The sequence below is a fragment of the Marmota flaviventris genome, chromosome 11 (assembly GCF_047511675.1).
Source record: "Marmota flaviventris isolate mMarFla1 chromosome 11, mMarFla1.hap1, whole genome shotgun sequence".
Lineage (NCBI taxonomy): Eukaryota > Metazoa > Chordata > Mammalia > Rodentia > Sciuridae > Marmota > Marmota flaviventris.
The window spans coordinates 58,155,721-58,181,727 of NC_092508.1; the positions used below are offsets into that span (position 1 = coordinate 58,155,721).

Genomic DNA, 26,007 nt, shown 5'->3' on the forward strand with positions numbered 1-26,007 from the left:
TGCCGCTCGGCGGAGGGGCCGGGCCTGCGCTCTCTCCGCCTTCCTCCCCGCCTCCAGCTGCCGGCAGGACCAGTCTCCCGCTGCCTGGGACCCGGTGTCACCGTCCTCCCCGAGCACGGTGAGGCCCTCAGGGACCCCGCGGCCGTGCGCTCCGCCCGATCTTGGGCGTCCAGGCCCAGTCTCTTGAGGCTGGCGCCAGGCCCCGGCCAGGCGGCTAGGATGGGGCGAGGGCAGCTGGCGGCGTGGGGTGTGTGGATGAATGAGGCACTCTCGGACTAGGCCGCGCGTCGGGAGAATGGCCCACTCCTTTTCCCCGCACGCCCTGGCGAAAGCCTTCTTCCAGGACTCGGACTGGCAGTGGCCCAGTCCAGAGAGAAAAGATGTTGTTGGGCGGGGGCCCGCTTTGGGAGGTGGCGGACCACTCATCTGTAGGCCAGAGGACTGGACAGGCTCTTTGCATGCAGCTGTTCTTTGGAGGCCTGAAGGTTGGCCTAGAACAGGTGTCAAGACCCTGAGAAGGGAGATTCTTGGCTCTCAGAGTCTGGGATCAGAGGTTGGAATATCACTTCAGGAGCACGGTCCCTGAGTAGTCCTTGGAGTACTCATCCAGAAGATAGGGGCAGATTTATGTCCCAGCCTCTAAGACATTAGTCGTCCTCGTGAGTTCAGTTGGCAGAAGTAAAGTGGAATTAATTCTGCACAGTGGAACTTTGAGCCAGGGATCTCAAGGGACAGCGGAAGTTTTGACTTGTAAATAAAAAGGTTGAGTGAATTCGAGTTAGGGTGGGCGTAGCTCAGTGGTAGAGTGGTTGCCTAGTGTGTGCGAGGCCCTGGGTATATTTCCCAGCACGGGAGATGGTGAATGGGTTTGAGTGGATCAATTTAGGATTAGAAGTAACCAGAGTATAGATTTTGAAGTTTGCTTATAGGGGTTGATGTGTTGTACCAAAGGTCGGGGCTTGGTTGGAAGGACCCTAATACAGTATGTGTTCATCTGTGTGAAAATTGGAGTTGTGGGGACGTGGGGAGGAACATATTCCAGATAATAGAAAATGGTTTGGTGAGAGATGACTTGGTTGCTAGTGGTTCTAGAATGGATTTGTTCTTTTTGTGGTACTAGGGATTGAATTCAAGGCCCGTGCAAGCTAGACAAGTGCTCTACCACTGAATTACTTCCTTAGCTCTTTTTTTAAGGTTTTATTTTGAGACTGTCTTGCTAAGTTGCTGGCCCGAAACTTGCCATCCCTCTGCTTCAGCCCTCCATATAGGTGGGATTATAGGTGTGTACCATCACTTGTTTCCAAGTATTTTCAGTCATATAATCATGTCAGGTTGAGAAAAGTGTGAGTAGTCTGGGTGGAAGGTTGGAACTAAATTTTATCTTTGGTTCCTGGTGCCACAAAGTTTTAAGATCAATCTTTCCAGAACTTCTCAAGAGTGACTTCTGTGACAACCATCAGAATCAGATCTATTTAAAGAACTTTTTTTTTTTTTTAAGTTAAAATATTAAGTCGATTTAGCTCTGTGTTTAAATGTTTTGCTCTTTTTTATCCAGTAATATAATTTTATATGATGAAAAGTGTTTTTGTCCATAAGGTAGTAAAACGTTTTGTACATATTTATTTTGATATTTCAGATGCCCCCCAAAAAGGGAGGTGATGGAATTAAACCACCTCCAATCATTGGAAGATTTGGAACCTCACTGAAAATTGGTATTGTTGGATTGCCAAATGTTGGGTAGGTGAATATTAGGGCTTTTCTTATTTCCATTTTGTAAATATTTTGGGTTCTTTTGAGAAATGAAAATTCATGAGGTAATTAAAATTGAATTTGAAGAAAATGGGCAATAATATTAATGTTGCAAAACTAGGCTTTAGTTAGATGTATTTTATTTTGGTTTTCTGCACAGATACTGTATTGACTCTTGAGTTACTTATATTGTTTTGCTAAACTCAGAGGAACAAACAATAATAGCTAAAATATCAGTGAAACAGGCAGCTATATTTGCCTGAAACACTGTTGGGGGAAAGGATATTATATTTAATTGGAATTAGAGTAGTTTAAAATGGATTTCAATGTTGATTGGCTACATGTGGGGTATCTACCAGGCTAGCTACAACAGACCATACAGTAGGATACTTTAGGAAAAAGTCTTATAAGCCCCGTTATACATTTGATGAGTTTCTTTGGAGATCAGGGGTCAGATGGGTGGATTTTTACTGGAGGAGGTGACAGCTTTGTCTAAAATAGTAGAAGTTGCTAGGTAAAAGAGTTCTGTAATAAAGTGCCTAAATCTGAAAGGTGTGAGAGGAAAAGGTTGAGTTTTATAATGTTTTAAAAATTAAAGTGAATAATGTATTTGCAAATAGACAGTGATAGGAAATATGTGGGGTTCTCATACAAATCTGTATACCTGTAACTTAAATGTTCAATTCTGCTTTTTTTTTCATTTTTAATACTTCTGTAATATACCTTTTACTAAATATAAACTTAAAATATAAACGGTCTCCAAAGTGATTAAAGTGTACTAATGGATAATAGACTCAGTATGGATTTATGATGGTGACTGAAGGCATTTCAGAATGTGCTTTGAGCCTTGATGGCAAGTGGAACAATTATGTTCTTCATGTGTTCCTTGGAGGCCCTGTCATAGAGATTGCTCATTGAATGAAGCATGGTATTTAAGTTGGGTAGTTCTTAAATTCTTGAAATGTAAAATGCAAACAAGTGTGTCGTTGTCCTAATTTCAGTCTTTCCTAGAGCTGGAGAGGTTTGCATTTTTGAAGGGATTTCCTGCTGTGATATAGTCTGCTTGCAAAGTAAGGCTAAATAGAGTGGAAATACAAGCAAAGCAAATAATTAAGCAAAGTATGTAGGGTGTTATCAATAAATGTGAAAGCAGGATATGATCATTATGTTTGTTGTGAGCTTTATTGCACTAGTAAGGAAGACATAGTTTTTAGATATTGATATATTTCTCTTATTTTAGAATCACTGTAGTCAATGCAACTTGACTTTAAATGGGACTACTTTATTTACTTATATATTTTTATTTTTGGGGGTGCTGGTGTTTGAACTCAGGGCCTCACACATGTAGGCTAAACTGTGCTACATCCTCAACCCTTTTAATTTTATTTTAACACAGAGTCTTGCTGAGTATCCAAGGCTGGTCTGAAATTTGTAATTCTCTGGCCTCAGCCTCCCAAATAGATGGGATTACAGTCATGCCTGGCTTAAGTGGGTCTGCTTTAAAATTGGCCATCTTTGGGCTGGGGATGTGGCTCAAGCGGTAGCACGCCCGCCTGGCATGCGTGCGGCCCAGGTTCGATCCTCAGCACCACGTACAAATAAAGATGTTGTGTCTGCCGAAAAAACCTAAAATAAATAAATAAATATTAAAAAAAAAAAAAAAAAAAAAAAGATCTTAACAAAAAAAAAAAATTGGCCATCTTTAGTGTTTTGTATGTAAACTTTTAAAATGTGGATTATAATAAAATCAATGTTTGTGAAAATAACCTAAAATATTTTATTGTTTAGCATAAATGTGCTGTTTATGTTTTTAAATTAAATATTCCTTCCTCTCTAGTTTTATTGAGGTATATTTTAGAAACAGTAAACTTTACTCTTTTTATTTTGGGGGGAAGGTGGGGTGTTGAAGATTGAAACCAGGGCCCATGCATGCAAATTCACTTATTTTAAAGGTACAGTTGAATGAGTTTTTGGCAGTTGTGTTTGGTTGTAAAACTTTTTGTAGAACGATTTTTCTTTATACAACTGTATCAGATAGGGTTCTTTGTAATAAACACAAATCCTGGTTATTTTAAGCAAGAAAAAGAGACTTACTGAAGGAATAGACTAGAAGGAGAAGCTGAATAGCCAGGTTTAGGAGGGACAGGAACCATGGTGGTACAGTCAGAGATGGGTCCATGTGGACCTCAGCTATTTGGATTCCTGAACTTCTTGTGCTTCTCATCTCCTGCTACTTCTCCTGTGATTCAAATTCCTGGGCAAGGAAATCTGATTGGACATGTCTATCTCTGGATAGGTTCACAAGAAGTAGGTTATTGGAGAAGGGTAGTTCTCTAAAAGATGATCTGCTTATCAAAAATAAGGACAATTCAATATAGAAAACATCTAAAGAATCTCTTGATATTTAAAGATCTTGGTGGGTAAGAAGGCTTGCTTTTTAATATGTGTAAGACTAACTACATAGAAACTTAAAGGTCATATTAGATATTTAATGAACTCTTAGTATAGGCCAATTTCTGTTCTGAGTGCTTTATATGTACTGTCTAATTTAATAAGTGGTTTGACAACCCCTTCCCCATTTGAATTTAAATTCCACTAAGGCAGGGATTGTGTTGTTGCTGTTTATTGGTATATTTTTTGTGCTTAGAAGGGTGTCAGTAGCATAGCAGACTTTCAGTAATTATTTGTGAATGGGGTAGTTTTTCCCCCTTTGATGGCTTACACTCGTGTGTAAGAGAGAGAGAGAGAGAGAGAGAGAGAGAGAGAGAGAGAGAGAGATTAATGAATTAATGATAAGGAGACTTTTTTGTTGTTGTTTTGGTAATGGGGATTAAACCCATTGGTGCTTTATACTGAGCTGCATCCCTAGTCCTTTTTTTTATTTTTAAATTTTGAGACAGGGTGTCACTATGTTGCTGAGAGTCTTGATAAGTTACTGAGGCTGGCCTCAAACTTGAGAGCCTCCTGCTTAAGCCTCCCAAATTGCTGGGATTACAGGCATGTGTCACCTTGTCCAGCTAGGAGACATATTTCTTTCTTTCTTTTTTTAAAATATTTTTTTAGTTGTAGTTGGACACAACATATTTATTTATTTATTTTTATGTGGTGCTGAGGATTAAACCTAGTGCCTCACACATGTGAGGCGGGCACTCTACCAATGAGCTACAGCCCCAGCCCTAGGAGACATATTTCAATGTTCACTTTTTAATGAATTACAAAAGAATACCAAAGTAGAGCTATGGAGATTTAGTTTCTAGTTCTGCCCTGTTTTTCTTACCGAAGCTATGCTTTGCAGATTAGTTTCTCTCAAACCAATGTATGTTTGTGGGTGTGAGACTTAGAAGCTCTTGGAGGAAACTACTTTTTGACATTTTAGACTTCTGTCAGGGATGACTCTTTTTGCTACCACTGTATTAGATAATATTACATTCAGTTTAGAGTGTCAGAAAACCCCAGATAACCTTGGCATAGACAGAAGTTTCTGTTTGTGTGTTTTGCTGTCATAGATTGATGTAGTAGATCTGCTTTATGAAGTCTTCAGGAACCCAAGCTTCTTTCAGCTCATAGCTCAGCAATCCCTAGGATGTGGCCTTATCCTTATGGCCCCAAGGTTTTGAAATGATTTGGCCAACAGTCTCTTTTTTTCCCCCTGTAAATTGCCACAGCATACTTCTGCTAATATCCTTTTGTCCAGAATTTAGACACAAGAATTTAGTTGTAAGTAAATGTAGTCTTTGACAGGTGTCTGTTCAGTTAAAAATTTTATTGCCCAAAAAAAAGGGGAGAATGGATATTGGGGACAGCTAGGATACTCTATTCAAACACCCAGGAATTGCCCAAAGGGAGTAATGATCTTGTTTAGTTGATGCTTGTGAGAGTGTTACATTAGTATTGTTAAAATGGCTATATTACCAAAAGTGATACATGGATTCAGTGCAGTCTGCATCAAAACACCAATGACATTATTCACAGAACTAGAAAAAAACAGCCCTAAAATTCATACAGAAGAATAAAAGACCCAGAATAGCCAAAGCAATTCTAAGTACAAAAAGTAATGTTGGAGGCATCACAATACCAAATTTTAACTTATTCCAGAGCTGTTGTAATAGAAATGCATGGTGCTGGCATAAAAATACACACACAGACCAAAGAAATGGAATAGAAGACACAAAGACAAAATCAGACAGATCCTTGACAAAGGCACCAAAAATGTATGTTGGAGAAATAACCTTTTAACAAATGGTGCAGGGAAAACTGAATGTCCATATGTAGAAGAACAAAACTAGTTCCTGTCTCTCACCCTGCACACAAAAAAAATCAACTCAAAATAAATCAAAGACGTAGGCATTAGACCAGAAGCTTTGCAATTACTAGAAGAAAACAGGATCAACACTCCAACCATAAGTCCAGGCAAAAAATTTCTTAATAGGACTTCTTAAGTTTGGGAAATAATACCAACAAATAAATGGGATGACATCACATTAAAAAGCTTTTGCATAACAACAAAACATAGAAGAACATGACAAGAGAACCTACAGAAGGGGGGGAAAATCTACTTTTCTGGTAGAGGATTAATATCCAGAGTATATAAAGAACTCAAAAAACCTCCCACCAAAAAAACCAAATAATTCAATAAATGGACAAATCAGTTAAATAGTCATTTCTCAAAAGAAGAAATATAAATGGCCAATAAATATGTAAAAAAAAAAAATGTTCAGCATCTGTAAAAATCCAAGATTTCATCTCACACCAGTCAGAATGGCAGTTATTAAAACTACAAATAATAATAAATGCTGGTGAGGATGTGGAGGGAGAGGAACACTTATACACTCTTTGTGGGATTGTAAATTAGTATACCACTATGGAAATTGGTGTGCAAGTTCCTCAAAAGATGAGGAATGGAACATTGTATGACCCCACATACCTTTCTTCTGTATTTATGCAAAAGAATTGAAGTCAGCATACTATAGTGATACATGCATACCCATGTTTATAGCAGCACAATTCACACTATGTAGTCAAGTTGTGGAACCAGTATAAGTGTCTAATCAGCAGATAAGTAGACAGACAGTGTGATAAATATACACCATGGAGTTTTTTTTTTTCAGCCATAAAGAAGAGGAGAATTATGTAATTTTCAGGAAAATGGGTGGAATTTGAGATCATCATGTTAAGTGACATAGCGAAGTCAAGGTCTGTATGTTTTCTCACATATGGAAGCTAGACAGAAAAAAGTGGAGGGAAAGTGTGTCTGGGGGAATCTTTATGAAAATAGAGGGGAGACCTTTAGAGTAGTGGAAGAAGACTAGGGGAGGATGGAGAGCAGGAAAAGGGAAGGTTATAGAAAATGAAATTGATCACATTGTTATGTGCATGTACAGATATATCAAAATGAATCCCACTGTTAGGTATGGCTATAATGTACCAGTAAAAATTAACTTAAAAATTGAATCAAGGGCTCGGGTTGTGGCCCAGTGTTAAGAGTACTTGCCTAGCATGTGTGAGGCACTGGTTTTGAGTCTCAGAACCAACATATAAATAAAGGTCTATTGACAACTATGTTTAAAAAAGTTGAATCAAAAGCCATTAAATAGCTACAGGAATAAAAAATTAAATAAATTCATGTTTAAAAAAATTCATACTTAAACATACCTGTAATCCCTGTGGCTGGGGAGGCCTAGTCAGGAGGATTGAAAGTTCAAAGCTAGCTTCAGCAACTTAGTGAGGCTGTGTTTCTAAATACAATTTTTTAAAAAGTGGGGATGTAGCTCAGTGGGTAAAATACATCTGGGTTCAATTCCTGATAGAAAAAAAGAAAAAATTGACACTTAAATTAAGTCCCTTAATGTTAACTGATATTTTTTATAACTATGATACAGTGGTCAAAATCAGGAAATAAATATTGATTTATTGTTTGTTTCTTTTTTTGGGGGGGTGGTTCAGGAGCCAACTCAGGATTATATGTTGCATTGAATTGTTTTTGCCTTCTTAGTTTCCTTTAATTTAGAACAGTTTCTCAGTCTTTGACTTTCATATTTTTGAGAGTTTTGAAGAATATTGGCCAGTTATTGTGTAGTTATTGGGTTTGTCTGATATTCCCTCATGATTCAGTTTAAGATCTATATTTTTGGGCATAGAAGTGTACCAGGGCCAGGTGTGTTAGCATATGCATGTAATCCCAGGGACTCAGGAGGTGGAGGCAGGAGGATTGCAAGTTTGAGGGTAGCCTCAGCAATTTAACAAGGCCCTAAACAACTAGTGGGACCCTGTTTCAAAATAAAAAGGGCTGGGGATATGGCTCAGTGGTTAAGTGTTCCTGGGTTAAAACCTCAGTACCCTCAGAGAGAGAGAGAGAGAGAGAGAAGTGTAATATCAAGCACTGATTTGTCTAGTTACTGTTAATGGTAACTTTGATCACTTGTCTAAGGAGGTGTCTGATGGATTTTTTTTTCATTAAATTAGAGTTCTTATTTTTCCCATTGCAATTAATAAACATCTTGTGGGTAATTCTTTGATATGTGTACATCTTATTTCTCATATTTTTGCCCCCTAATTTTGTTATGTATTAAAACTTTTCCTTGAAACAGTTATAATTGTATTGTTTACCATATGGTGATTTTTGTGCTCTATGTGTAATAAGAATTGTGATGCATTCCACTGTCATATATAAATAAAAAATAAATAAATAAGTAAAAAAATGGTGATTTTTACATTTCCATTGTTCTATATTTATAGAAGGAACAATTTTATAGAAGGAGCAATGGAAATTCTATTGTATAGAATTCTGTTGTAAAGAAGCCTTCCCTTACTTATTCATGTATTTGATTATAATTTACCAGTATAGATTCTTATTTATTATTATGATGTTGGTAATAACCTCTTACTATTTATTTATTTGTTATTTATTTGTGCACATTGCTTAGATTTGACCTTTAGAACCTTTCATGTTCTCTCATATTCTTTTTTTTTTTTTTTCTCTCATATTCTTTTTGACATATTCTTTATTTTTTGTGTATTTTCAACTTCCTGGCATCTCAGTGTGTTTCAGGCTTGCACTTTGTACTTTCTCTGCTCCTGCCTTAGAAGACACAAATATTTGTGTAGACATATGTTTTTATTTCTTATAGGTATATACTTATAAAAGTGGTATTTCTAGATCATTTTGTGGCTCTATGTTTAACTATTTGAGGAACTACCAAACTGTTTTCCAAAGTAACTATATACCATTTTATATTCCCAATAGAAGTATATTTGGGTTCCAATTTCTTCACATCCTCACCCAAACTTGTTATTGTCTTTTTGATTATAGCCAAGGTGTTAAGTGGTTTCTCATTGCGGTTTCTTTAATGGCTAATTATATTGAGCATCATTTCACATGTTTATTATGTCTTCATTTTTTGAAAGATATTTTCACTGTAGAATTCTAGGTTAAATTTTTCTTTTAACACTTTGAAGTTATCTTCCATTTTCTTAGTTTTTTAAGGAGAACTCTGTTATAATCTTGGTTCGTCTATATGTTTCTTGTTCTCTCAGGTTTTCTTTAAAATTTTCTCTGTAATACTGGTTTTCAACAATTTGATTTCCATGAACATTGGTGTTTTTTTCCTTATGCTTGTTTTCCTTGGGGTTTGTTGAGATTTTAGGTTTATGGTTTTCATTAAATTTGTAAAATATTGGGCTAGTATTTCTTCAAATACTTCTTTTTAATCTATACCACTTTGCTCTGTTCCTGAGACTCTTATTACATGTATATTAGTTCCCTAATAGTATCCCACTGAAGCTCTGATTATTTCGTTTCTGTTTGTATACTTCTTTTTTTTTTTTTTTTGAGGTGCTGGGGATTGAACCCAGGGCCTTGTGCATTTGAGGCAAGCACTCTACCAACTGAACTATATCCCCAGCCCCTGGATGCTTCATTTTGACAATTTCTATTGCCCTGTCTTCAGGAGCTTTTCTTCTGCAGTCGCCAATCTGCTATTATTTATATTCAGTGCGTTTTTCATTTCAATTTTATTTCAGATATTATATTTTTCATATAATATTCCCTTTCGTGACTTTCATTTTGTTGTTGTCTTCATATTTCACTTTATATCCTTCAGAAAAATTATAGATTTATAACATTTGTCTTATAATTCCAACCTTTTGCATTACTGGGTTTATTTGTATTTGTTGACTTTCATCCTGATTTTGGTACCTATTTTTCTGCATGCTTTGTCATTTTTATTAGATTCTAGACACTGTAAATTTTGTGCTAAATTTTGTTATACTCCTTTGAAGATTGTTGGCCTGGCATTTAGTTATTTGTATATAATTTTGATTGTTCTGAGTCTTCTTAGTATGTTTTCTTATGATGAGTTCATTATATATATTTGGTCCTGGCATTACTATAGCCTTGGTACTAAGATTTTACCCTCTTAAGGACTCCATCTAAATTCCTTTATGTTAGGAGATCTCTCTACTCTGGCTAGTAGGAAAGTAAACTACTGAGAGTTGTTCAACATACTGCTTTTGGGTTGCTCTTTCCCTGGCTTTGGTGGAGATGGAACTTAATTATGTACAAATTGATAATCAGTCATAATTTTTTAAAACATTTATTTATTTGTTTTAGTTTTAGGTGGACACATTACCTTTATTTTATTTTTATGTGATGCTGAGGATCGAACCCAGTGCCTCACGCATGCTAGACGAGTGCACTACAACTTGAGCCACAACCCCAGCCCCATCAGTCATAATTTTGAGAGGACCCTCTTCAAAAATCTCTCTGTGCAACTTCTGCCTTTTCAGAAAATTCTACTATTGTAAATTCTACAACTTTAGGTTCCTCTTCTCCTAGTCTCTTTAACTTGGCATGACTGTGAGATTCTGTTGGTTTCCCCAATTTTGCTTAATTCATTTGTTAGTCTTTTCTCAGGGAATGTAGTTTTGTGCTATATTTCCTCTGTCTAGAAACTGTAGTTTCATATATATTGTCTGGTTTTCCAGCTGTTGTAGCAGGAGGGCAGTTCTCATAGGAAAAGGGGAAGCAAAACTCCCTAATTCTTTATAATTAACTTAAATCTATTGTATATTTGTCAGCAGTCCAAAATGCCCGTCTTCTCTTTCATGTGATTTTTTTTTGTGATTTGAGAATTATTTGCTTTCTCCTTTTAATTTTTTCTGAATGATCTTTGGTGTAAGAGATCTGTTCTCCTATTCATTCTTTCCTGTTACTCATTAGTAATTGTATGCCTTAGAAATATTTTATAGATTAAGTGGCTTAAGTCTTTTAATTTTCATTGTTTCTTTTTCAGAATTCTAGTGTTTTGGTATATTTACCACATAATTTCACATAAATTTGTAGCTCATTAATTTATTTATTTTTGTGCTAGCAACTAGTAAGTAAACTTCATTTGGATTTCACTATTTTTTTTTTTTTTTTTTTCATTTTCCAGTATAGATTACTAGTTTTATTTAGTCCACATGTCTTTTTTTTTGGATTGAGGGTACTGGGATTGAACTCAGGGTCACTTTTGTATTTTAGAGACAGGGTTTCGCTGAGTTGCTTAGCACCTCACTTTTGTTGAGGCTGGGTTTGAACTCGTGCCTTAGCCTTCTGAAACTGCTGGGATTTCAGGCTTGTGTCATGTGCACTGCAAATCCACATATCTCTTTTATTTGTTTATTTTTATGTGGTGCTGAGGATTGAACCCAGTGCCTCACACATGCAAGGCAAGCGCTCTGCCACTGAACTACAGCCCTAGCCCTGTACATGTCTAAGTCCCTTCCAGTGTTTCTTATGTTTATGACCTTTTAAGGGATATGAAATTTTTCATTTACTTTTGAAGAGTACTGGTCAGGTATTTTGTGTAATATCTCTCAGTTTGAGTTTGTTTCATGGTTTTTCATGAGACAAACTGGATTTTTGGGTTAGAAATTATGGTAAGAAATACACAAAATTACCCTGTAACCATTCTTTAAAAACAATAAAAAAAATTTTTTTTTGTAGTTTAGATGGACAGAATACCTTTATTTTTATTATTATTTTTTTTTTATTTTTATGTGGTGCTGAGAATTGAACTTACCTGGTAGCCATTCTTCTTTGTTGTGTAGATCTCTAGAACTTTTCCATCTTGCATTTTTTTAATATTTATTTTTTAGATGTAGATGGACACAACACAATGCCTTTATTTTTATGTGGTGCTGAGGAACAAACCTGGGTCCCGTCTGCGCTAGGCGAGCACTCTACCGCTGAGCCACAATCTTAGCCCACATATCCTTTTTTTTTTAATTGATTTATAATAAATGACAGTGGAATGCATTACAATTCTTGTTACACATATACAGTACAATTTTTCATATCTCTGGTTGTATATAAAGTATGTTGACACCAATTTGTGTCTTCATACATGCACTTTGGATAATGATAGCTATTACTTTCCACCATCCTCGCTAACTCCCTGCTGCTTCCCTTTTCCTCCCACCCCTCTGCCCTCTCTAGAGTTTGTCTGTTCCTTCTATGCTCCCCCTCCCTACCCCACTATGAATCAGAGAAAACATTCGGCATTTGTTTTTCTGGGATTGGCTAACTTCACTTAGCATTATCTTCTCCAATGCCACCCATTTACCTGCAAGTGCTTGATTTTATTCTTTTTTATTGCTGAGTAAAATTCCATTGTGTATATATGCTGAGAATCAATAAATGGGATGGATTCAAACTAAAAAGTTTCTTCTCAGCAAAAGAAACAATCTGTGAGGTGAACAGAGAGTCTACATCCTGGGAGCAAATTTTTACCCCTCACACGTTAGATAGAACACTAATCTCTAGGGTATATAAAGAACTCAAAAAGCTAAGCACCAAAAAACAAAACAAAACAAAACCCAAAAAACAAATAACCCAATCAATAAATGAGTCAGGGACCTGAACAGACACTTTTCAGAAGAGGATATACAATCAGTCAACAAATATATGAAAAATGTTCATCATTTCTAGCAATTAGAGAAATGCAAATCAAAACTATTCTAAGATATCATCTCACTCCACTCAGAATGGCAGCTATTATGGAGACAAAGAATAGTAAGTGTTGGCGAGGATGTGGGGAAAAAGGTACACCCATACATTGCTGGTGAGAATGCAAATTGGTGCAGCCAATATGGAAAGCAGTATGGACTTCCTTGGAAATCTTGGAATGGAACCACCATTTGACCCAGCTGTCCCTCTCCTCGGTCTATACCCAAAGGACTTAAAATCAGCATATTACAAAGACAAAGCCACATCAATGTTTATAGCAGCACATTCACAATAGCTAAACTGTGGAGCCAACGTAGATGCCCTTCAGTAGATGAATGGATAAAAAAAAAAATGTAGCATATATACACCATCTTGTATATCTAAAACTCAATACCCATTAGACAACTCTCCGTTCTCTATCCTTCTAACCTCTGGCACCACTATTCTACTTTCTGTTTCGTTATTTTGACTGCTATATATCTCATGTAAGTGATACCATACAATTCTTGTCATTTTTTGGATAGCTTATTTTACTTAGCAAAATGTCCTCAAAGTTTATCTATGCTGTAGTATGTGACAGGATTTCCTTTCTTTTTGGGGCCCAAATAATGTTCCATTGTATGTATATCAGTTTCTTTATCCATTTTTTTTTTTTTTACTATTAAAAAGTTTATTTAACTTAAAGTTTAATATGAAAATGTGCATGACCCAATTTTTATGCCGTAGAAAAACAGGTCCTTTGAAGAGGGGACATGGATTTCTCTACTGAACAGCCATTATTTATACTTGTTCCAAAGCTTCTAACATGATACTATTTCCTCGTATATTTCCATTCCAATATTCTGTTGCCCACCAGTTGTCATCTCCATACATTCATTTATCACAAGACTCATAAAGGGGTCAATTTTCTGAAGTATTCCTTGGACATGTCTGCCCATTTAATTTCAATGATAACTTCTTATCCGTATTTTTTTTTCAGCTCAGGAGGGTGAACTTTGCTTATATTTTCTACCTGGCAGGCTCAGAGATGCTTTGAAACAGGGTTGGTGGCATCGTTCCATCCATTCATTCATCTTTTAATGGATATTTGCTTCTACTTTTTGGCTACTGTGAATAAGGCTGCAAGGAACATGTATGCATGGGTGTATAAGTATCTCTTCAAGAGATAAGGTTGCATAAGTCAGATTTATTTAATATACTAAAATATATAATTTCCAGAATAAGAGATTAAATCTTGAATAGGTGAAGCAAAGTACAGCCACTGTTTTTTATCATTACTGAAATAATTTGTATATCTCCATTCTTGCGTGAGAGGATTTCTACAGTTTTATATACCCTTTTTTCTACTTTTAAACCTTAGTAATAACTTCAAGAGATCTAAATGTGGTGTGTGTGTGTGTGTAAGATTCTCATTTCATAAAGAACCTTTGGGCCTTAACACTTTAGGCTTTGGCCCAAACTCAAGTTCTTTGCTTTTACAAGGCTTTTCTTCAGCTGGATGCTCTGGTACATATCTGTAATCTCAGCACTTTGGGAGGTAGAAGGATCATAAATTGGAGGCCAGCCTCAGCAATTTAGTGAGGATCTAAATGATTTCGTGAGAAATCATTTGTTCTTCTGTCCTCTAAAATGGTAGTAACATCTACAGGCTTCATCAGATTAAGGTGAAAGATGACATTAATTTCTATTAGTATAAAGTATAAAGAACTGGGAATATAACTCAGTAGTAAAGTATCCCCAGTACTCCCCCCGAAAAAAAAAAAAAAAAGGTTTTCTTTAATAGATTTGAATAGATCAAAATGTCTGAAGTTGTTACTGAAGTGTATAATAATAATTCTTGCAAGTTTTTCCTTTTTCCCTCTTCCTTTTTTTAACTTTTGTATACTTACAATCTATTGGAAGGTACAGATTACATGGGCATTGTGAATTTTAAAACATCTCAAATGAGACAACTTTTGAAAATGGAGATTTGTTTTCCAAGTTTAGTTTAAATGTATGTCAGGATTTTTTCTGCCTAGGAAGTAATGGGACTTGCCAGGCATGGTAGCGCATGCCAGTAATCTCAGCGGTTTAGGAGACTTAGGCAGGAGGATCATGCGTTCACAGCCAGCCTCAGCAAATAAATAATATGCTAAGCAACTTAGTGAGACCCTGTCTCCAAAAAAAAAAAAAAAAGCCTGGGGAAATGGCTCAGTGTTTGAGTGCTCCTGAGTTCTATCCCTGGTACTCCCCCCCAGAGAAAAGGTAATGGAACTTTATTTTGCTGTATTTTATTGTGTATGTTTTAAAGGATAAACTTTTTTCTTTATTATAAAACATACTTATTTTTATCTAAGTAGATCAAAAATATTATATTTACAAATAGCCATAAATTTTAAAAAATCCCTTTAGCCTGTTTAGGATTGCATTTGACTATGGTAATAGCAATATACAGTTTTATAACTAGTCTATACAGAAATGCAGCAGCACTTAATTTTAATCCTTACATTTTGCTGGTTTTTCTCCTGCAGCATCAGCTTTCCTTTGGTATAAAGCCTAGATTTTTGTCTCTTGCTTTTGTCCACAGTAGCAAATGTCCTTAGGGTAAAAGTGGCTATAGAGGTCAAATCACTTCAAGTTTTTTTATTATCCCTTCCTCCCATATTCAGAATCTTAGCTTCTTCAAACAGATAATTTCTGAATTCTGCATTTTATGTGACTTTTTTAGTTCTAGGAGGGAATTTCTGATTAACTGTTAGCTTTTGTATTTCACCTAGAAGCAAAAGCTTTAGCCCCCTTCTCTAATCACAGTTGGTTCGTTGAAGAAATTTGGTTGATCATCTAATAGATTTTTCTATAGTTTAGATTTTGTTGGTTGTATCCTTTAATATGTTCTTCTGTCCTCTAAAATGGTAGTAACATCTACAGGCTTCATCAGATTAAGGTGAAAGATGACATTAATTTCTATTAGGAGTTACTACTATTTTTCCTCCTCATTTTGCAATGTTAAATGTTATTTGTGATTATTATCCAGATCTATTCCTTTTTTTAGGGGTTGCAAAATGGTAGAATTCTAATTTTTCCCCCATGATTTATTGGCTGGAATATGCCTGTAAAAAATCTTCATCAATTCTTTGGTTACTTTGAAAGTTCACTTCATATAGAAAAGGCACAATAAATATTTCAACAGGTCTTCAAAAGTGATCATTTAATATCCTTAAAGGGTAGACAGTAATAGTTTTTTATTTTTGGTTTGTTGAAGATTATTGACAACTCATAGATTTAAAATTATTTGATTTGTTACAGTCCATTGTAGTTGTTACTCTTTTTTTTTTTTTTGGTTGCAGTACTGGGATTGAACCCAGGACCTCACACATGCTAGGCAAGTGTTCTACCACTGAGCTATATCCCCAGCCCCTAGTTACTCTTATTGATGCTGATAATGATCTGTCTTTGGTTGGTGGGCCTATTCAAATTGACTCTAGATTTTTTTTTTTTTTTTTTTTTTTGAGCAAGGATTTTTCTGTTATATAAGCTGGTTTTGAACTCCTGGGCTCAAGTGATCCACCTGTCTTAGCCTCCTGAGTAGCTGAGACTATAGATGTAGAATGCTTTTTAATAGGACTTTGTGTCCTTCAGTAGCTTTCTTATTTCTTCTGGAAAAAGTTGTTTGAGACTTGTCTTGTATATGTATGTTTTTTTGCCATACCTGAAACTATCCTTTTCTCTAAGTCCTGATCATTTTTAATAACCATGATATTTTAAGATGTATGTGTGGTGGCATATGCATGTAATAACAACTACTTTGGAGGCTGAGGCAAGAGAATCTCAAGTTCAAGGTCTGCTTGGACTACTTAGACCCTGTCTCAAAATTTATGAGGGTTGGAGATAATTCAGTGATAAAGCATTTTCCCTAGCATGTGTGAAGTTCTAGGTATGATCCCCAGTACTGAAAGAAAAAAAAAAAAAAAAAAACCCCAAAAAACAAAATAACAAAGATCATAGTCTAAATTTGATTTCTTTTTTTAAAAAAAGTATATCTTCTCTGTGTTAATATTTTAAATTGTATTGAGCTTTACAGTATTTTTGGAAATAGATGGACTAAACCTTTATAAATATATAGAGTAGATTAAGTATTGTGACATCTGTCTTATTAGGATTGAAATTCAAAGCCAGCCTTGTAGAAATCAGTGAGATTCCTCTTAATCATCATTCCTGGAGTTTGGGTATTGTTACTAGGCTCTTAAGGTTGCTACTATGAATTTTACAGTAGTTGGTGTTATTCTGTTGGTTGTTAGCTGAGTCTGAATCTAGCCCAAGGTCTTCAAAATCTGATTTCTTATCTGTATCACTTGAACATATTTAAAATATAGAGTCCTACACCAGTACATCTGCAAAGAGGCCTGATAATGTCTGCATTTATCCTTACTGACAGGCATTTAAAAGGTACTGATTTGATTGGTGGTATTCTAAATAAACAGCAATGATTTATGTGGCTGTTTTATCCACGTAACATTTCTACTTGACTCTGAAAGGTTTAGTTTGAAGGTGATATATGGCAGGTATAGTTAAGGTATAGTTAAATATTTTGTAGTTAAAACATACTTCTTGCTATTAGTACTTAGATAATCCTTGATTGTTGCCTTTTGTTCAGAACTCTTTTATAGGGCTCTCAGAATTAAATAAAAAAGGGCATGGTTTGGTTTAAAAGTTCAAATGAGCTAACTGTAGTAAGTATAAATTTCTCCAGATGAATATAGGCTAATTAGCTCTTATCTGAATATTTTGCCTTAAATTTTTTTTTTTTTTGGGAAAAGAAAGTAATCATCTATAATCCCACCATGCTAACATAACAATTACACTTTTTGAGTATACTTATCAAATTTAGTCCACATGCAAACATTTTTACATAATCATGTCTAACCACAGTTAACAAGTACCGGTCTCACAATTGCCAAGTAATCCTAAATTCCTTCCTCAATTCCTATAGTTTAAACAAAACAAAACAAAAAGATTACATAACGGTGATTCTCATTCATAGTGTGATCTATATCTAGAGCAAGGAGAAGTCACTGTGAATTCTCTACTGTCTCTGTTATTGATGGAATTGAAAAGTTGTATAAAGTAAAGCAGCATACCCTTAAAAATCTCATTTTATTTTGGATTTAACTCTATAATTTTGGCACTGTCATTATTCATATTTTCAAAAATTTGGCTGGTGTTACAAATGGCAAAACAATATGAAAAAATGTTCAACATCTTTAGCAACCAGGGAAATGCAAATGAAAACTATACTAGTATTTTATCTCACTCCAGTCAGCGTTGCAATTGTCAAGAATAAAAAAAAAAATGCTGGCAAGGATATGGGGAAAAAGGTACACTCATCAATTTTTGGTGAAATTGCATATTAGTATAGCCAGTCTGGAAGGCAGTATTGAGATTTCTCAAAAACAAACAAACAAAAACTAGGAATGGAACCACCATATGACCCAGCTATTCCACTCCTGGTTAGTCATTGAAAAGAATTAAAATCAGCATAGTATAGCAATACAGGCATGTCACTATGTATAACAGCACAATTCATAATAGCCAAATTATTGAACCAACTCAGATACCTGTCAATAGATAAATGGGTTAAGAAAATGTGGTATGTAGATATATACAGCAGAGTTTTACTCAGCCATAAGGAAGAGTGAAATTGTAGCATTTGCAGTCAATGGATGGAACTGGAGAACATAATGCTAAGTGAAACAAGCCAGACTCGGAAAATCAAGGGTCAGTTTTTTTTTTTTTTAAATATGTGGAAGCTAGAACAAATTAAGGGAAAGAGGGGGAGGGAGATCATATCATAAAGATATAGGGAAGATCAGTGGAGTAAAAGGTGGTGATATAGAAAGGCAGGGAAGAGTGACCAGAAAGGAGAGGGAATGTGGAATGAATTCAATAAAATCACAGTGAATTCTACCTTTATGTATATGTATAAAGCACCAATCAAAAATAAATAAAGGAAGGAAGATCAGTAGAGTAGAGGGAGAAGAACAGAGAGGAGAGGAAGGAAAGCGTGTGGGCACTGGGAACTGAAATGGAGCAAATCAAATTCCATGCATGTATGATTTTGTCATAATGAACCCAGTTATTATGTATGACTATATACTTTAAAAACTGTGGCTAGTATTAATATGAGTTCTCATCATCTGAGCACATATATTACTTGATAAGAGTCAGATAATGAGAAAACTAGTGGCCATTTGATTTCATATTTGTGGAATTGTTTTTGATATATCTTATATGTTGATATAAGCCATACCTTGAAAAACATTTACATTTTGACTTTTACAATTCACAATTCCAGATTTACCAGCAATCCTAATGTCCTAACAATTAGTAGGGAATATGAGCTCAGGCCTTGTAGTTCCTATGAGACAATTAGATTCCCTTTCAATTCAGAATGCTTGGGAAGTGATGCCCTAACTAAATACATACCTTTCAACATTTCATGCCAGAAAAGGTTATGTTAGATATAGAAGAAATGATGCTGGTATGGTACATTATGAAAAAAATAGATTTTGTGGTATGACATGAGACTCTTATCTTTTATAACAAAGATTCTTTGGGAACATTCTTTTCAAGTTTCAGATAGACTGAGATAGGAATATAATCTAATTATAAATCATGAGCTGCATCATTGTAAATTTCATTAATTTCTTTTAGTAAGATTGTATTTTTTTCCTCCTCCTCCAATCCCTGCCCCATGTTGGTTTTATAGTCCTCATAGATCTTACCTGAGCTCTGAAATTAGCACAAGATAAATTTTTCTTGGTGTTAATCTTTGAAATTGCTTTTTTTTTTTTTTTCCATTTCCAAGGAAATCTACCTTCTTTAATGTATTAACCAATATCTTACTTGAGCTCTGAAATTAGCACGAGATAAATTTTTCTTGGTGTTAACCTTTGAAATTTTTTTTTTTTTTTTTTTTCATTTTAGGAAATCTACCTTCTTTAATGTATTAACCAATAGTCAGGCTTCAGCAGAAAACTTCCCATTCTGCACTATCGATCCTAATGAGAGCAGAGTACCTGTGCCAGATGAAAGGTTTGACTTTCTTTGCCAGTATCACAAACCAGCAAGGTAAGAAATACTTTATGTCATTATTTATTTCATGGCCCTGTACGTACTGAATAAATAAATAGATGTAATATATTCAAAGTCAAGTAGAATGATTTTTCTTTTAAAATTTTTAATGTAGTATTGTTTTGGGTGATTATAAAAGTAATCTAGAGGCAAGAAGGAACACCCAGTTGTTAACATTGCAGTTATTATTTCCTTGGCAGTATGAAGTAGTGGAAGTAATCAGTTTGTGTTATATGATTTCATGTCACTTAAAATTATAGTGTATGTTTATGTGTACAGGAAAACGTATGTAATGAAGATCACAAACTCATTGTTGGGTATCTCTGGGTAGTAGAATTTTTAGGTGACTTCTATGTACAGTGGTCTCTCAACATGGGGATGGGATGGGAGGAGGGATTGTTCCAGGACCCCTGCAGATACCAAAATTTCTTACTGAAATGGTGTATTTTTTGTATATAACTTATGCATATTCTCTTATATACTTTTTTTTTTAAAAATGGATTTAGGTTTCTTTAAATATTTTTTAACTTAAGTCTCAAAAATTTTAGAAATCCCTTCTGTCCACTACTCTTACACTGTCATGACTTCTTTTTTTTTTTTTAATTTATTTTTTAGTTTTAGGTGGACACAATATCTTTGTTTTTAAATTTTTTTTATGAGGTACTGAGAATTGAACCCAGTGCCTCATGCATGCTAGGCAAGCACGATACCACTTGAGCCACATCCCCAGCCCAAGACTTCTTTTAAAAAAAAAAAAAATTATTTGTGGTGTTGAGGATATATCTCAACAGTACAGTATTTGCCAAGCAGTGTGAGATGAGGCCCTGGGTTTGATTCCCAGCACTGCATAAAGGGAAAAAAAGTTTTAAAATGTTATTGGTGTACTATAATTATACACAATAGTAGAATTCATTGGCATATATTTGTACATTCACACCCTCCCAAATATTTTAGATATCTCTAGATTACTTACAATGCCTAATATAATGTAAATGCTATGTAAATAATTAATATTATTTAGGCAATAATGACAAGAAAAAGAATCTTTACGCATTCAGTACAGGCACATTTCCTGCCATTCCCCAAATACTTTCCATCTTCATTGGTTGAATCTTAATGGTAGAGCACTTACCCATCATACGCAAGGCCTTGGGATCAATCTGCAGTTCTATAAAACTAACAAACAAACAAACTAACAAACAACCACAACAGAAAAGATGTTCCACACTCATATTTTCTCTGCCTTAGTCTTGGAGTTAACCATTTCTGCAAAGAGCCCTGATTCCTTTAGCAGAGAATCTTATTTGGAAACAAAGAGTCTGGATGTAGTTGTGCTTATTGCCACTACTCTTCCTATTTCTTCTCAGTGGACAGAGCTAGTAAATAAATGTGTATTCGCTTACATGTATTTATATATACAGTATACCCATCCCACATATTTCTGTATTTGTATTAAAGACCACAGCTCACCTCTAATCCAGTCCTACACTATAGGGTTCTTTCTAGCTTTCTTCTTATTCATATTTGTCCCTATCATCTCTAACAATGAGAATCCTAGCTCTTGTTTTCCTCAATATATTTATATCTTTGTCTAATCCTTTCACATGTGATCATTCTCTTGATCCTACAAGGCTGCTTTCTGATTGGGCACCCATCTTACCTTGGGTGTTGGCTACTGGCGGGCTGTTCTTGTACCTTCCCTGGACAAGCTTCAGTTGACATCATGCTGCCTTCATTTCCCTCTTGACTCCCTCCTTGTGTCCCTAGCCCACTAGACTGGTCATATAACATTGCTAAAAGTTTTCAGTAACTTGAGGAGAATACAACAACAATAAAGCTCTTGAACTTAAAATTTGTTGAAATTTTAGGCAGCAATGGTATTAATTTCTTAAAATTTTCCTTTACTATAGAAACATTGATTAAATGTCCTCAGGGAAATAAAAAGATAATTTTTTGGCCTCTTTGTGCTTAGGCAAAAAGAAAAAGAGAACCAATAATTCATAGTATTTCTTCTTCCTACCCCAAACTTCTCTGTTATTAGCAGACCCTCATCTTTTGTGTGTTTGTTTTTTATTTTAAATAAAAGAAAAATTCTACTTAGAAGTATCATTTAGACTTTTTCTATTGAAGAAAAATTTATAAATGTTTTAGTATTCTGCTAATTATAGTAAAGTAATTAAAAGATTTTAAATATTATTTTAGTCTTAGAATTTCATAAAATCTAAAATATTATTTTTCTCGTTCATGAGATCATTGGTATAACATATTAGAAATCCTTGAATTTGAGATATTGTGTTAGAAGTTAAACTTTTATCCTGTATCTAAGTCAAGAGTCAGAATAAAGAAACAAACTTTCCTTCCTTCCTTCCTCCCCGCCTCCCCCACTTCCCCCGACTTCTTTCACTGGGGATTGAACCCAGGGACACTTTAGCACTGAAATATGTCCCTAGCCCATTTTGGTTTTTATAAAGGCTCTTGCTCAGTTACAGAGGCTGGCCTTGAACTTGCAATCTTCTGTTTCAGATTTTGGAGTGCTGGAATTACAGGCATGTGCCACTGCATTGTCTTAAGAAACAAATTTTTTATTAGGAAATAGAATCTCAGAGCTAGAAATCTTCTTGTTTAGCTTCCTCATAAAAAGAAACTTGAAACCCAGAAAGATCAAATAATTTGCCTAGAGGCAAGCTTAATAGTTAATGTCAACTAGGAATAGAATTTAGAACTTTTTACTTAAAATCCAATGCTTTTCCAGCCATATGCATGCTACTGTACTTCATATTTATCCTATTGAATAAATGAATGAATAAACAACCATACTTAGAAATATTGTCATTTAGGATGAGTTTGGTTGCTCTTAACATATTATTTATTGAATTAGTAACGGGTAGTATGACATAAAGCTCAGTGGTATCATCAAGGGCTTCAATTCTTTCCCCTCTCTACTCTCTTCATCAGCTTGATCATAAGGTTGCCTTCTCTGTGTTCAGAAGATGTCTCTCAACTCTTGGGACTGTATACTCTCTCACTTGTGTTAAGAGTGAAAGAAAGAATTGCTTCTAGAAATTCTCAGGAGACTGATGAACTTCTATTGAAGAACCTCTTTTAACTCCTCATGACAAACCTCTCCACAAATCTTGTAAGGCAAATGGGGCAAGACAAAGGTCCTAGAATAATTGGTTTTGTCTAGGAATGAGATTAAATGGTTTATAATAGGTCTGCACTTTATGCTTCTAGAATTAGGGATATAGCAAGCTTCTTCAAAGCTCTGGACTACATTGTAGTTACCAAGAGAAAGGGAAGTAGATGTTGGAGAGGGAAACACACTATCCAACTTCAAAAGATAACCACATTTTTATATTTTCAGTGGATTTGCTGGTAACAATTATCAAGTGATTACTATTTGTAATAATTTTTATAGGACAATTATTTTGAAGTGATTTCTTTTTCATGTAGGTAATAGTTTTGTCTTTTGTGGAAATTTTATGTTGTAGTTTATCAGGGAATGAAATTGACATTATATCATATATCTTTGTCACAGGACATTGAAAGTAACTTTTATTTGCTCATATGCTTGAATCTCCATTTTTAAATGGCAACCTGATTTTTCTAGTTGGTTTCTACCTTGTGTTAACTGTGCCTTTAATTGGCAAAGCAAAAATTATTTTGTATATACATCTAATTCTCTTGCTGTTATTAACTAGTTCATTACAATTCTGATAACTGGTTCTCATCATTACATTTATTTTTTGACTATATAGCCTATGTGGTGATTAAATTCAAACTCAGCCTGTTTGTCACTACTAGTTGAATGATACAATAAATTTCCTAACTCCCCTTAAGACACAATTTCCTTATCTGCAAAGTGGGTTTAATAGTAGCATAGCACCTACATTATAGAGTTGTTTTGAACTTAAAAATGGAATTATACATGTAAAGTTTTTAGTACCTGACACCAAGTAAGTTGGCTCACTTTTTGATGATTAACTTGCCTTGTTTATGTATACTCTTGAAGCATTCTCCACTGCTTTTGTGTGTGTGTGTGTGTTTGTGTGTGCGCATGTGCCAACAGAACTTTCAGTAAAATTACCAATAATTAATCTCAAATGATACAATAAGAAAATCTATTCTGCTTTCATTTTATTCCTCATTTTCCTAGGTAAGAAAGGCTCATGTATTAAAAGGTTATTTCTTATTTTTTTTTTTTTGTGGGAAGGGTATTCATTTATCATCATTATTGAGTACCTTCTAAACCTTGTTCTATCAAGGAAAGAATTTATGAAATGTATTGGTAATTAATTTGGTTGATAAACAGGCTCTTAGAACTGTTTTATAATGAAACCATCTTTTGTATTTCAGCAAAATTCCTGCCTTTCTAAATGTAGTAGATATTGCTGGCCTTGTGAAAGGAGCTCACAATGGGCAGGGCCTGGGAAATGCCTTTTTATCTCATATTAGTGCCTGTGATGGGATCTTTCATCTAACACGTAAGTATGGTTGTTTATTCATTCATTGATTTCATTTAAGCTTGGTGTTTTATTTCCATTATTGCTTTAAAAAAATTAGAAATGACTGATTAGTAGAAGATTGCTTTGCTGTGCAAGATGAGTCATGGATTAATATGTAATTTTAATGTTACTTAGTATCATCTGCACTTGTGAAGACTTAATTCCATAGTGAGTATATGCTATTCTGATATGATATTTTAGTTGAATTTTATTCCCTGTTCTGGATTAAAGTTGTTGAAAAGTGTCTTTGAGGAACTAACTCTGTAGAGTGTAAAGACATTTTGAAATTTTCTTTTTTCTTTGAGTATTGAGTTCAGGATCTTGTGCATGCTCAGCAAGTGCTCTATCACTGAGTTACACCTGTAGCCCTGAAATTTTCTTAAGCTGTGGAACTTTTCTGCACTTTTAAACTTTTCCATGTGTTGAGAAGGCAGAACTGACAAGAGAATGGGATTCTAATTATTTCAGAGGAGAGAAAGGCACCCTTATGAGTAATCAAAAGATTAAGGAGAAACTGTATATCAGCCAGTCAATATGGAGAGTGGGATATAATATAAAAAGAGAAAACACGTAGAACCTTGGGTTGACTTGAGTTCTTTTGACTGCAAAATTGAACCAAGGACATAGCAATTCTTGGGCAAAATAGATGGGTTTAGGTTAAGGCTCAGGTCAAGACTGCATTTTATAATAATCTATTATAATGACCAAATTAATGCAAACAAGGAAAGCAAAAGTTAGAGGTAGGTTCCAGCTATGGTCTGGTTCAGTGTTTTTGTTTGTTACTGGTTCATAACTAGGTAATTATAGTAATTGGGAATGAGCATTTAGAAAGATTTGTGGCATTTTGATTAATTTTTTAAAAGTTTGAATCAAATAATTAAAAAGTTGTGCTAATTTTTTTTGTATGTCTTTAAAATTTTCATTTGCCTACGAAAAGTCATTTTATAGTATTTTACAAAAATTCACCACAGATAATTTGAGAAGCACTGATTCAAATGGCTACCTATTGGTTAAATGTATGGAGAGACCTTCTGGCAAAGAATGAGTTTGGTAGAAGGAAGAGAAATTCAGTTATGTTGAGAAGTGAACCTAAAACCTGAACATAGGCCTTTTATGTTTTTCCACTGGTTCTGGTGACTAATGTGAGGATTTAAAGACAAGGTGGAGTCAAGCATGACTCCAGGGTTTTTGGACTGTATTACTTGAAAGAATCATGATCCCCTTTTAGAGGTGTTAAGTATAGAAGGAGCAGCAAGTATTGAGAAGAGATGGTGGGTTCTATTTGGGACATTATTTAAAATTTTTGTACTTGAGATATATAGAAGTAGTATTGGTGAGGCAATTGTGAGAAAAGATGGCGACAAGAGAACCAATGACTTGAATATAAAAGGAATTGAATTTTTGTATGGAATAGAACTGAAAATAAAGTCAAATAGGAGAGGTTTAAAAAATGAAACATTCATTGATTTGTAGCAAATGTGAACTAATTACGTATAGCATGGAGCTGCAATATTTAAGTTTTTCTACACATAGTAATGTGAATTTTAAGATAATTATGCTGAGTGGAAGAAGGCAGTCTGAAAAAAGAAGTGTGGGGGGCAGGGGGTTGGAAAGACAGTGGAACGAGATGGACATCATTACCCCATTACCCCAAAT

At 34.9% G+C, this 26,007-nt stretch overlaps 1 protein-coding gene and 1 non-coding gene across 3 annotated transcripts in view; one reads left to right on the forward strand and one right to left on the reverse strand.

Annotated features, from left to right (window-relative positions):
* The window catches only part of Ola1 (Obg like ATPase 1), a 146,833-nt gene continuing 120,826 nt past the window's right edge, over nt 1-26,007 (forward strand). The window contains exons 1-4 of one of the 2 annotated variants that reach the window (XM_027946149.2): nt 1-118; nt 1,637-1,737; nt 19,700-19,843; nt 24,203-24,330. In XM_027946149.2, the coding sequence (XP_027801950.1) occupies nt 1,637-1,737; nt 19,700-19,843; nt 24,203-24,330 (373 nt within the window). In that variant the 5' untranslated portion in view covers nt 1-118. The remainder of the gene's footprint in view (nt 119-1,636; nt 1,738-19,699; nt 19,844-24,202; nt 24,331-26,007) is intronic. The other variant, XM_071619059.1, reaches the window with a different exon arrangement.
* Nucleotides 20,378-20,432, reverse strand: LOC114101246 (small nucleolar RNA SNORD75). Its single transcript, XR_003584254.1, has one exon. It is a non-coding gene; the product is annotated as a small nucleolar RNA SNORD75 (small nucleolar RNA).